This window comes from Procambarus clarkii, unplaced genomic scaffold (genome assembly GCF_040958095.1).
Source record: "Procambarus clarkii isolate CNS0578487 unplaced genomic scaffold, FALCON_Pclarkii_2.0 HiC_scaffold_385, whole genome shotgun sequence".
Classification (NCBI taxonomy): domain Eukaryota; kingdom Metazoa; phylum Arthropoda; class Malacostraca; order Decapoda; family Cambaridae; genus Procambarus; species Procambarus clarkii.
The window spans coordinates 19,791-32,202 of NW_027189418.1; the positions used below are offsets into that span (position 1 = coordinate 19,791).

Sequence of the window (12,412 nt, forward strand, 5' to 3'; positions counted from 1 at the left end):
CTATTGCTGGTGGTGTGATTACAGACCCGACAACTAAAGGGTATAAAGACTAAGAGAGCTTCGGCTCTCTTTTTTATTTATTTTTAATTTTGTGGTTGCATTGTGGTTACAACTATGCTATATTTATATTAGGAGGTGAGTCATGGACATTAAATTTAAAACAGAAGCCACGCTACAAGGAGCAGGTAAGCGTAGAAAAGACGTTAGATTAACTATCCCATCGGATATACGAGAATCGTTAAAATTGCGTGTAGGGGAAAAATTAAGTGTTACGGAGGCAGAAGGTAAAATTATAATCGAAAGGGTGGGAAAATGAGCGTAAAAATGTTAAATGCGTATTTGTTGTTTTGTGAGGTTAATGAGTTAAAAGCTAGTTTTAGTGGGTTAAATGTGTTTAAAAATAAGGTTAAAGCGGAGGGTGTGAAATAATTGGAAAAGTTTATGAAATTTTCAGAAATAGGTCAATTAACGCTTGTTGAAATTGAAAACAAGCTATCAAAATTAAAAGAGTTAGAACACAATATTTCAGATTTAGAATATCAAAACGAAGAATTAAAAAAAGAATTTGATGATATGGAAAAACGTGCGCACGAAGCTGAAAACAGAATCGAAGAACTTGAAACAATGTTAAATATAGAGGAGGCTTTATAGTATGTCAGACAAAAAATCACTTGTACTCAAAGAAACGCACGGAACACTCGAAAAACTAATCAATTCAAAACTCTCTGCAATGCCAGAAGGATTTAATCAAACAAGATTCTTGCAAAACTGCATGACAGTGCTCCAAGACACCAAAGACATTGAAAAATGCCAGCCCATTTCAGTTGCTAGAACGCTTCTAAAAGGGGCGTTTCTTGGACTAGACTTTTTCCAAAAAGAGTGTTACGCAATCCCGTACGGAAACACGTTGCAGTTTCAAACGGACTACAAAGGCGAAACTAAGATGGCGAAAAAGTTTTCTATTCGTCCAATCAAAGACATTTATGCCAAAGTTGTAAGAGAAGGTGATGTGTTTGAAGAGGAAATTTTGGCAGGACAACAAATTATCAATTTTAAGCCGATTTCGTTCAATAATAATAAAATCGTTGGCGCTTTCGCAGTTGTGCTTTATGATGACGGCGGAATGGAATACGAGACGATGAGTGCGGAGCAAATCGAGTCCATAAGAGAAAACTTCTCTAAAATGAAAAACGGGCTTATGTGGACAAAGACGCCCGAAGAAGCCTATAAAAAAACTGTATTGCGCCGATTAGTCAAAAAGATTGAGAAAGATTTTAAAACAGTTGAAGCTGGCAAAACTTTTGAAGAATCAAGCGACATGCAATTTAAACCCGAAAAAGAAAAGGTTGTTGTGCCTGACACTTTTGAAGACGTCGAATATGCAGAAGTTCAAGAACAACCCAACGAACCTACCCAAGAAGAAATAGAAAACATATTCGGAAAGGAGCAATAAATCATGACATTTGTATTAACGAAAGAAAACTATTTTAGCAAAGAAGCAGAAGCCCTCTATATGGGGTCTTCTAGCTTCAAAGCGTGGGATATGTTGCATGAAGGGACAGAAGTATTTGGAAACTACGTGCAAGGCGGTTGTGAGGCTAGAGAGGTTGCCAAAAGAAAAGGTGAATGGGAAGATAAAGATAAAAAAGCTTTTCTTATAGGCTCATACGTACACGCTTGGTCAGAGGGCGCAAAAGCTTTTCGAAAATTTATTGATGAAAATTACTCTGAAATCTATCAAAAGAACGGCAAGCAATATGCCGATTTTATTAAGGCTGACAAGATGATTGAGGTGCTTAAAAAATCGGCACTTGTGTCAAAAATCAGAGACACAGATGAAAAAGAAATGATTCTTACTGGAGAAATAGGTGGCGTAAAATTCAAAATCGCCGTGGACATTCCGAATTTTAAAAAAGGCTATTTTGCAGACTTAAAAACAACTGCAATTCTTAGCAAGACAGGTTACGCAAACGGCAAAAAGACAACGTTTATTGACACGTATGATTACCGATTACAGTTTGCAATTTATGCCGAGATTATTAGACAGAACCTTGGCATGCCAGAGGGTGAATATTTAGACCCTTATGTAATTGTAGTTGACAAGCAAGATGTACCCGATCACGAAGTCATTTACATGGGCAAGGATTTTATTGACGAGAAGTTGGAAGAAGTCAAAGCGAGGTTACCTAGAATCATGGCGGTTAGAAACGGTGAGGTTGAGCCTATCCGATGCGAAAAATGTGAGTATTGCCGCAGCACGAAGGTGCTTAAAAAACCGATTAGCATTACAGAATTTGAAGTTAGATTGGGTATATTATAGGAGGGTGTATGGAGCGATCATTTGCTAATTTTGATGTAGTAGACGTTTTTAAAGACGGTGTGTTTTTGTACAGAACAACCAAGCCTAAACCGTTGCCTACCGAAGCAGAAAATTTAAAAATAATGGGAATTAAATCACTTAACCAAAAAAGGCCAAACAGACACAGAGTATTAACTGATGATGTTGTAGAAAAAATAAAAGCAATGCACTATCAAGGTAAGCGTCCTTGCGAAATATCAAAAGAATTAAATTTGAATTATAATACAGTTAGGTCTATAACAATTGGTAAATAAAAATAAATAAAAGAGGGCTTCGGCTCTCTTTTTATTTGTGGATATGTTGGTTATTTTGTGGATAAGTATTTATTTAAAATGTATTGATTTATATTAAAGTATATGATATTGTATTTACAGGAGGTGAAACAATGTCAGATTTAATTAGCGAAAAAATGCTGTCAGTTAAACAAGCTTCAAAAGAATTAGATAAAGCAGAAATAACAATTCGTCAATGGATTTCTGGTAACAAAATTAAAAGCGTAAAGGTTATGGGCAGCAGAAGAATTCCTCAAAGCGAAATCGACAGAATCAAGAAAGGAGAATAAAAGCAAAATGTCGCAAGGCTGGGTATCTATCCATAGACAAATAAAAGATCATTGGCTTTGGGAAGATAAACCTTATTCGCAAGGCCAAGCGTGGATCGATATTTTGCTTATGGCTAATCATAAAGTTGCTAAAGTTCCTTTGGGGAACGAAGTAATAACCGTAGAACGTGGATCTTTTATTACCAGCGAAATAAAGTTAATGGATAAGTGGGGGTGGTCAAAAAGTAAGGTGAGAAGATTTTTAGAGTTGTTAGAAAATGACTCAATGATAGTTAAAAAAACAGACCGTAAAAAAACCACCTTAACGGTTTGCAATTACTCGGTTTACCAAGATTCACAAACCGATAAAGAACCAATAAAAGACCATAAAAAGACCAATAGCAGACCGATAAAAGACACAAACAATAATGATAATAACGATAATAATGATAATAAAAAAAATAATAGTCACTTTGCTCAACCTACACTAAAAGAAGTTGAGGATTATTGCTTAGAAAGAAAAAACGAAGTTGATGCAGTTAAATTTATAGACTTTTATGAATCGAAGGGATGGATGATAGGTAAGAATAAAATGAAAGATTGGAAAGCGGCGGTTAGGACATGGGAGAAAGGAAGTGTTGCAGAAAAGTTAAAACAAGCACCACCCAAGCAGCAAAATAACAAATTTCATAATTTCGAGCAGTCTAAGCATAGTTATAGTGGAAGTGAGTTAGAAAATATGTTGAGAAATAGGGGAAGGTGACTAAATGAACGCTTTAAAAGAGGCTATCATGAAAGACAACAGGCAGTTAGCAAAAACGATGCGATCCTCGGGCAAGTGCCCTGGTGATTATATTGCAACGCTCAATCATTGCACAAAAGCAACTTGTAAATTAAACAAAGAACAATTAGGTGACGTTTGTCAAAAATGTTGGATTGAAAGTCTGGGGGCGAAATAATGTTCGATTTATGCAAGATTCTAGGTGTAGAGGAAGACGAAGTATTCAAATTAAATGGTGCGCCATATAAGGTTGTAAGCAATCAAATGTACCAACCAGATGGTGTTGGGTCGAGTGGAATATGGGTTAAAGTGAGTTATTCACTAAATCTACTAGCCGAAGCGGAGTTTGAACGGATGCCGTTTGTTCCAAAATTTGGTGAAGAATATTTTTATGTAACACCAGAATGTAAGGTAAATAGCACAACAAATGACCACCATGAATATGATTTATACAGTATAAAAATGGGAAACTGCTTTAAAACTGAAGTTTCTGCTATACAACAAGGCATCCCACTCATGGAACAGTGGAAAAAAGAGCTGGGGTGGTAAGGGATGAAGCTAATGATGGTATGCCCAACATGCGAGGGCAAAAAGAAAATTTGGAGTAGTTTAGATAAAGAAATTAGAAAAAAGATGAATTGCCCTTATTGTAATGGTGTAGGTATGACAAGACCTACTCAACAAATCCTAGACGATTTAGAGTGTGCCAAGATTGAGAGAGAACTGAACAAAGCCTTTAAACTTTCGATAGGGTACACAAATTATGACGTTGAAGTATGGTTGCACGAAGAAGGCACGTTAAATTATGTTTTTTCAACCGAAGGTAAAACAAAACTAGAAGCCATGCGCAAAGCCAAAGAATACCTAGATGGGAGAGATGAATAATGAAAAAAGTATACAAAGTAAGCAATGGTTGCGCTACTGCTTGGTGCGATACATTTCAACAAGCTTTTGATTTAATTGGAAATTCATCAGAAATTGAATCGTTTGAAGAATTAGAGTTGAATCAAAGCGACGAAGAAAGCGTTGAAGATAAATTTATTATAAGTTTAGAAGTGGTAAGCGACAAAGATTATGATGAAATAATGTCAATAGACTTTGACGGATTTATTTAATGAGAGAGGTGCTGAATGAAAGCTGAAATTAGTAATTATGTAAAAACTTTAATACAACGCACTCGTGAAGGAAGCCATGTGATTGATGGAAAAATATCACAATATAGAGTTGTCGGGTATTTTGAAACGATTCTCGTGGGATTGGAAGAACTTGAAGCCAAAGCCGCCAAGTGGGACATGATTCAGTGGGCTTTAAAAACTGAAAGCGAATTTGTAACTCAAACAGATGGAAAAGAAACATTTATAACAGTGATTGACATTCATAGGCTAGAACAACTATACAAGGAGCGTTATCACAATGAATAAAATTAAAGTAACGAGCCTAGAAATAGTGGTAAAAGGAACTTTAGAAAAACCATATTACAATATTATGTACCAACAAGCAGAAGATGGAGAAATACATTTAGGGTACGGATCATATGATTTAAAAAACTTATTTGAATGGCGCAAAAAATGTTTTGAGATAATTGAAGACGACCCACAAACGCAAGAAGATTTAGAACTTGCACAGGCGGTCAAAATGGCGTTTGAAAATGAATTTTCTTTATCGAAAGACCTAACAGTTGATGAAATGTTTGGTCAGAAATATGTAAATACTGGTCATGAGTTGCCAACTTATAAAGACTTGCTAAACTGGTACAGAGAACAAAAGCGAGGTGGCGAGTGATGAAGGCAGAAAAGACAAGAAAGTATTTAGATGGTACTGGAATATTGCCGTTTGGGTTTTCGGGTGAAGTATTGAAAGAACTTGACGACCTTGAAGCTAAAGCCACCAAGTGGGACGATCCACAGACGCAAGCTGATTTAGAACTTGCACAAGCGGTTAGAGAAGCAGAGAAACGTCACGCTTTTAAAATTTCGTTTACAAGCACTAATGAAAAAAGTGGATATAAATTACTAAAGTTTAGATGGTTAAAAGATTTACTCAATTGGTACAGAGAGCAAAAGGAAGGTGGCGAGTGATGGAAAATCAAAAATATTTTCCCGAGTTTGGATACAGTGCCCCAAGACGCACAAAAAAAGAATGTTCAAATCCAGCGTTTTCTGATAGCAATTATCATAGAATAGGAGTATTTGCTTTAGAATACCACGAAGATGGATTAAAAGGGTATTCTATATACTTAAAATGCGTCAATTGTGGAAGAAAATTTAATTTTAAACACGGATTAAAAACAATGTTTAAAGCTAGTGAAAAATTGAGCGAGGTGGCGAGTGATGAAAATGACAAGACTTGAAAGCTTGGAGCAATTCAAAAATTTAGAAGTGGGTCAAATTATTCTCGTAAAATGGGGCGAATGCGGCATAGGTACAAAGCCATTAATGCTCTATAACATTCCAAAGGTCCAGCACCAATGCAATGAGATCATTTGTGACGTGAAGAAAAATGTGTACTTCAATTATAAAATGCACTTAGGTTTAGACACTCTTGGCAGAAACACCAGCAATGCAAGAGAGGTTTATTTAATAGAGGATGGTGAATCAGATGGCAACTAGAGAAGAACTGCTTCAAGCTATGCGGGTAATTAAAAATCATTGCAATCTACAATCAGAAAAAGATTCTTGCATGAGTTGTGAAATAGCAAAAGAGTGCGACACTTATTTATATTATACTCACGAATATTCCCAACACGTTCCTGGAATTTGGGACTTAGAGGACGGTGAATCAAATGCTTAAATATTATACACCTCACAGACATGAGCGGAAGTATTCAAGAAGACGTAACCAGCACTATTTACACATGGACTTTCTAGGCAAACGCAGATCGGCAAAAAGGATAAGAAATTGGTTAAAGGCGTTTCGCAATAGATATTGGAACGAGGGAAGGTGAATCGAATGCTTGAAAAAACATTAAAACTGCTGGATTCGCTTGATTGCCAAGCGTGTGGCAGAGTAAACGAAATACCAACAAAAGGCATATGTGCTCCAAGTTGCGGATCAGAATACAGACTTGAAGATGAAATCAAAGCCGAAATTGATGAAGTTAAGCGCCTTGCAGAAATTGGCGCAATGGTAGAAAAGTGGAACTCTTATCCGAACAAGAAAGTCATTTTCAAGACATACCTAGGAGAGCATGGCGAAATCGTTGAATCTTTAAAAATTGTAATGGCCAAGTACAAAGAAAGCCAAGAAGGTAAGCAAAATGGTTAAGGAAATCCAAAGAAACATTGCGTTTACACTCCTGGTAATCATGCTGACTCATATGGTATTCATGACTCCACTCACGTTCCTCATGGTAGAAAGGCGGCAATAATGAATAACACACTAAAAGCACTAGGTTTAATTTTAACGGCACTTTTTATATATACGATACACAAGTCACGAGTAAATAAATACGTTGAACAGGCGTACAACTGGGGCGTTATAGACGGATTTAATTGGAATAGATAATTAGGAGGGCAATAAAATGGCGAAATTCAGAAAGAAACCAGTAGTAATTGAAGCATTGCAATTGAAAGATACGTTTGAGTCAATTGTTAATTGTTATGTTTTTGTATTTGGCGATGAACAACCAGCTTTTAGAGAATTGGGAATTGATAAAGCTGTTAATTGCATTAAAAAAGATGGTGGGTTTGATATTAAAACGCTTGAAGGAACAATGAGGGCAAGGTTTAACGATTACATTATCAAAGGTGTGAACGGCGAGGTCTACCCTTGCAAGCCAGACATCTTTGAAAAGACATACGAAAAGGTGGAAGAATAATGAATAAATCAAATTTAATCGGAAGGTTTGTAAGAGACGTAGAAATCAGATACACCCCAAACGGTCAAGCTGTATCAAACTTTATGATTGCAGTAGACCGCAATTACAGCAAAAATAAAAAGCGGAAGAACAGGCACAAGGTAGACCTACTGCCGATTTTATTAGGATTGTTGTATGGGGCAAGTCGGCTGAACACTGCGCTAACTATTTAGCTAAAGGCAGCCAATGTGCGGTTACGGGAAGTATTAGAACGGGTCAGTATAAAACTAATTCTGGAGAAACTAGGTACACGACTGATATACTAGCCAAAAGCGTAGAGTTTCTTGGCGGCGGTGATAGGCAAAATCAACATGATTAATGCGGTTGATCGTAGAATAGTGTTAAGCCTCAGATACTTAGCAAATCGCAGTTGGGAACAGATAGCCGAAAAGATGGACAAAACTCTGCAATGGGTTCATGTATTGCATGGAAGGGCGTTACAAGACTATGACAAGGTTAAATAACCGGAGGGTTTAAAATGAACTTTAAAGACTATCAGCAGGCGGCACTTAGAACCGCTAACGAGAAATGCTTAGACATTAGAAACTGTCAGCTAGGGCTGGCAGGTGAGGCTGGCGAGTTCGCCGACCTCATTAAGAAATGTATTTTCATGGCCATGAGCTTGACAAGGTAAAGGCTCTTAAGGAGCTCGGCGATGTGCTTTGGTATGTGGCGGTTTATTGTCATATAGTAGGAATTTACAAATGTTTATCTAGCGATACTGTTAAACGTCTAAACGACGAAAGTATTGTAAAGGCTACTCATGATTTAGCCGTAACAGCAACGCTAATTAGTATAGGCGATGTCGAAATGTTAGAAACTCTTTTAAGAGTTATTGATTCTATCGCTTGCTATTTAGGTAGTTCGTTAGAAGAAGTCATGCAAATGAATATTGATAAGCTAAAAGAACGTTACCCAAATGGGTTTGAGTCTGAAAAGTCAATTAATAGGGAGGTTTAAATATGAACCATGTAATTTTAATAGGGAGATTGGTAAAAGACCCAGAGCTTAGATATACGCCTAATGGTCAAGCGGTAGTTAATTTTATGTTGGCAGTTGATAAAGGTTATAGCAAAGATAAAAAAGCAGAACTCCAAGCACAAGGCAAGCAGACAGCCGACTTTATCAGAGTTGTGGCTTGGAATAAGACCGCCGAGTTGTGCGGGAATTACCTTGCTAAAGGAAAACAATGCGCTGTAACTGGTAGTATGAGCACAGGATCATATAAATCTAACTCTGGCGAGACTCACTACACTACCGACGTTGTGGCTAACACAGTTGAGTTTCTTGGTGGCGCAAGCGACAAGCCAGCGCAGAATGATGATTATTATAACCCAGACGATTTCAAAGCGATTGAAGACGATTTAGATATTCCATTTTAGGAGGGCGTCATGAAAACATGCGAAGGATGTTGGAAAAATGCAATGTGTAAATTACTTATTTACAATTGTCAACTATGGGAAGGTAAACCGTATTGGGAGGTTGAGAAGTGAAAAAAACACGCATGGCACAGCAGTCATACAGGTTCGGTTGCAGAAAAGCTAGTTTCCGAATCACTAACAGCCTTAAAGCTAAGGCACGATAAAGAAAAGGTGGCCAACTCAAAAGCGCAAAGCAAAACAAGCAAAGGCGAGTTTGATTTCAGGGTACATTTTGAAACGCATGATCACTGCATCGAGGTTAAAAGCAAGGCAGGAAACATTACACTACCGACTGCGACAAACAGCAATCCAAATATCAAAACGCATCAACTTAGAAACTTAAGACTTGCGCTACTTGATGGCAATAAAGCTGGGCTACTACTTAACTTTAGAATCAAAGAAGTTGAATCATGGTTTTATTTCAGCATCAAACAACTTGACATTATGATTTACAACGAGCCTTTTCCACTTCGAGCAATTACACCGAGCTTGGCTGAAAAGTATGGAATACGAATTGAGGTTTCTGAAAGTGGTAAACTTAAGTTAAAATCGGTTATAGACTGATAACAAAAACTGTGATACAATTGAGTTAGCAAAATGATATAGACGAGATTTCAGAACCACTCCCTAATGGGGCTAAATGCCCCAACGCTTACAAGGATAGCCTCCTTTAAATACACATTTAACTCACCTATAAAAAACCACTTAGACCGCACATCTAGGTGGTTTTTATTTGTCTAAGACATCAGACTGCAAAAACTTGCAGTGCAAAATATTTTGCATGAAAAAACTTGCAGTTTAAAACATCGTTGTTTTGATTTAAAAATATCTATTACAAATAGATCAGCTCCAAAGTGGATGCCGTACCACTATAAAACGTAAAAGGTTAGTTGAGCCGCCGCATTATATCAACGTCATATTTGAGGTATTACCCACATTACGCCGATGATAATATGAGAATCGTGACGACTGCGGAAGGTCGGGAGAGGACGCCTAGAGTTATCTCGGGGGCATACATTTAGTTATGGATAGGCTATAATGTTAATGTGTATGTTAAGTACAATGTGGGTAAGTGATTGGTGAGTGACAACTCATGGGTTATGATAGTACGCCTTAGATAAGCTTGATTATTTTTTTAATCTTGCATCTAGGGTGTACTATGCTCTTGGCTCATTCAAATCTATGGGTTATTGCTTTTATATGATATAATTAGGTTATAATTACGGAGGGATGGAAGGTGAGGCGATGAACTTAGACAAAAGCTCGAAAATGTTGCTTTTGAAATTAAATAAAGCAGGAATCGAATGTACGCTAATAAGAGAACAACGTTATTCAAAAGATTACAAAAGCATATATTCTAGATACAAACTTACATTCTGGGAACGGATTGAAAAAACAAACAAGAAAGGCGTAACAAAAACGGTGAATGTTGCCGACACATATGAATTTAAAACCGCAGCAGAGTTAGTTAAATTCATGCTTACGAAGGTGAATAACAATGCCTAGGGTAGAAACTATAAAACAAAAGTGGAAAATGATGGCTGACAAATGGTTGGAGACTGAAAATGTTTATCAATCGGCTGTTTATGCTGGGTATTCGGAAAGTTACGCAAAAAACGGATGCTTACAAGATACTCGAAAAACCATGCGTGAAGGAGTATCTAAAAGAAAGACTCGATAAAGCTGATTCTGAACGTATTGCAAAAGCAGACGAAGTGCTTGCACATTTTACTGCTGTAATGCGTGGCGAAGTGCTTGATCAAATGGGATTTGAAACTTCCGTAAGGGACAGGAATGAAGCAGCAAAGCAACTAGCTAGAAGATACGGATTAGATAAAGCGATTGAATCCGAAAAAATCCGAAGGCGGTGTTAAATTTGATTTTAAACGTTAACATCGCAGAGCACATCGCCCCATCGTTCGATGAAGCATTTTTCGATATCTGGGAGCATAAATATACGCATTATGTATTTGGTGGAGGCCGTGGCTCTACTAAGTCTAGTTTTATATCTATGGACATTTTTCCACTGCTTATGAGTAACTCAAATTATAACGCCGTTGTGCTTAGAAAAGTAGCCAACACTCTTAAAAAATCCGTTTACAATCAGTGCTTATGGGCTATGGACGAACTTGGAATAAGACATTTATTTAAGACTACGGTTAGCCCGCTTGAAATAACATATATCAAAACAGGTCAAAAGATTGTATTTCTTGGATGTGATGATCCTACAAAAGTTAAATCAATTAAGTTTGAACACGGCTATCCAGCTATTGTATGGTTCGAGGAACTCGATCAGTTCACCGGCATGGAAGAAATACGGAATCTCAACCAATCCCTTTTAAGGGGTGGCGATAAATTCTGGGCGTTTTACTCGTACAACCCACCAAAAAGCAAAAACAACTGGGTGAATGAAGAAATGTTGATAGACAAGCCAAATAGAAAGGTTTATCACTCGACATACCTAGGAGTCCCGAAAGAGTGGCTAGGAGAACTGTTTTTTATAGAGGCTGAACAACTTAAAGAAACTAAAGAAATGGCTTACAGGCACGAATATTTGGGCGAAGCAACAGGTACAGGCGGTAGCGTGTTTGAAAACGTTATTATCAGAGAAATTACAGACGAAGAAATATCAAGAATGGATAAGTTCTACTATGGGTGTGATTTTGGCTACTCGGTGGATCCTGCTGCATGGGGAAAATTTTATGTACACAATAACAAGCTTTATATTTTGGATGAAATATACCAAGTTAAACTTACGAACAAAATGTTAGCAGAAAAAATAAAAGCAAAAGGATGCCGAGAGGTTGTAACGTTTGACTCAAGTGAGCCAAAAAGCATTCAAGACATGCGAGAATACGGCATAAACGCAATGGGCGCTAAAAAAGGTCCAGATAGTGTTGAGTACGGCATGAAATACCTACAAGACTTTGACGAAATAATTATAGACCCAAAACGTACACCGAATGCAGCTAAAGAATTTATTGGATATGAATACGAAATGAATAAAGATGGCCAATTTATAAGTCGATACCCTGATAAAAATAACCACTTCATAGACTGCGCAAGATATGCGCTTGAATGGTTTATTATTAATAGACGTGGCAAACTAGACATAGCGAGGTGATAACATTGGATTTAATAGCATTATCAGAACTTCAGCGCCCGCAAGTAAAAAAGCTTGTTGACGATTACATGCAAAGTCAAGAACGTGCGGAAATGATCACGGCCGACAATTACTTCAACGGAAAAAACGATGTGCTTAAAATTGATTTTCGTGCATACAAAGCTAACGGAATTGACAAGATTAATGAAAACCGAAGCAATCACAGAATACCGTCAAATTACTTTAAGCTTTTAATTGAGCAGTTGGTTGATTACACGATTGGCAAAGGGATTACTTACGCATACGATGATGAAGCATTTATGGAATACCTAGACCAAAAGTTGATTTACG

At 37.2% G+C, this 12,412-nt stretch overlaps 3 protein-coding genes across 3 annotated transcripts; all 3 read left to right on the forward strand.

Moving 5' to 3' along the window:
• The first annotated feature begins 943 nt into the window (after positions 1-943).
• LOC138361446 (protein RecT-like) lies at positions 944-1,453 on the forward strand. The gene has a single exon (XM_069320777.1). It carries the CDS (start codon positions 944-946, stop codon positions 1,451-1,453), a length of 510 nt encoding a protein of 169 aa, XP_069176878.1.
• Positions 1,454-8,499: 7,046 nt separating this feature from the next.
• On the forward strand, positions 8,500-8,919 carry LOC138361447 (single-stranded DNA-binding protein 2-like). The gene has a single exon (XM_069320778.1). It carries the CDS (start codon positions 8,500-8,502, stop codon positions 8,917-8,919), a length of 420 nt encoding a protein of 139 aa, XP_069176879.1.
• Positions 8,920-11,077: 2,158 nt separating this feature from the next.
• On the forward strand, positions 11,078-12,082 carry LOC138361448 (PBSX phage terminase large subunit-like). Its single transcript, XM_069320779.1, has one exon. The coding sequence runs from the start codon at positions 11,078-11,080 to the stop codon at positions 12,080-12,082; it is 1,005 nt and encodes a 334-aa protein (XP_069176880.1).
• The last annotated feature ends 330 nt before the right edge of the window (positions 12,083-12,412 follow it).

Bases quoted from the DNA above. Each gene is read 5' to 3' on its own strand.
- LOC138361446 (XM_069320777.1), top strand. From the start codon at position 944: ATGGCGAAAAAGTTTTCTATTCGTCCAATCAAAGACATTTATGCCAAA.
- LOC138361447 (XM_069320778.1), top strand. From the start codon at position 8,500: ATGAACCATGTAATTTTAATAGGGAGATTGGTAAAAGACCCAGAGCTT.
- LOC138361448 (XM_069320779.1), top strand. From the start codon at position 11,078: ATGGACGAACTTGGAATAAGACATTTATTTAAGACTACGGTTAGCCCG.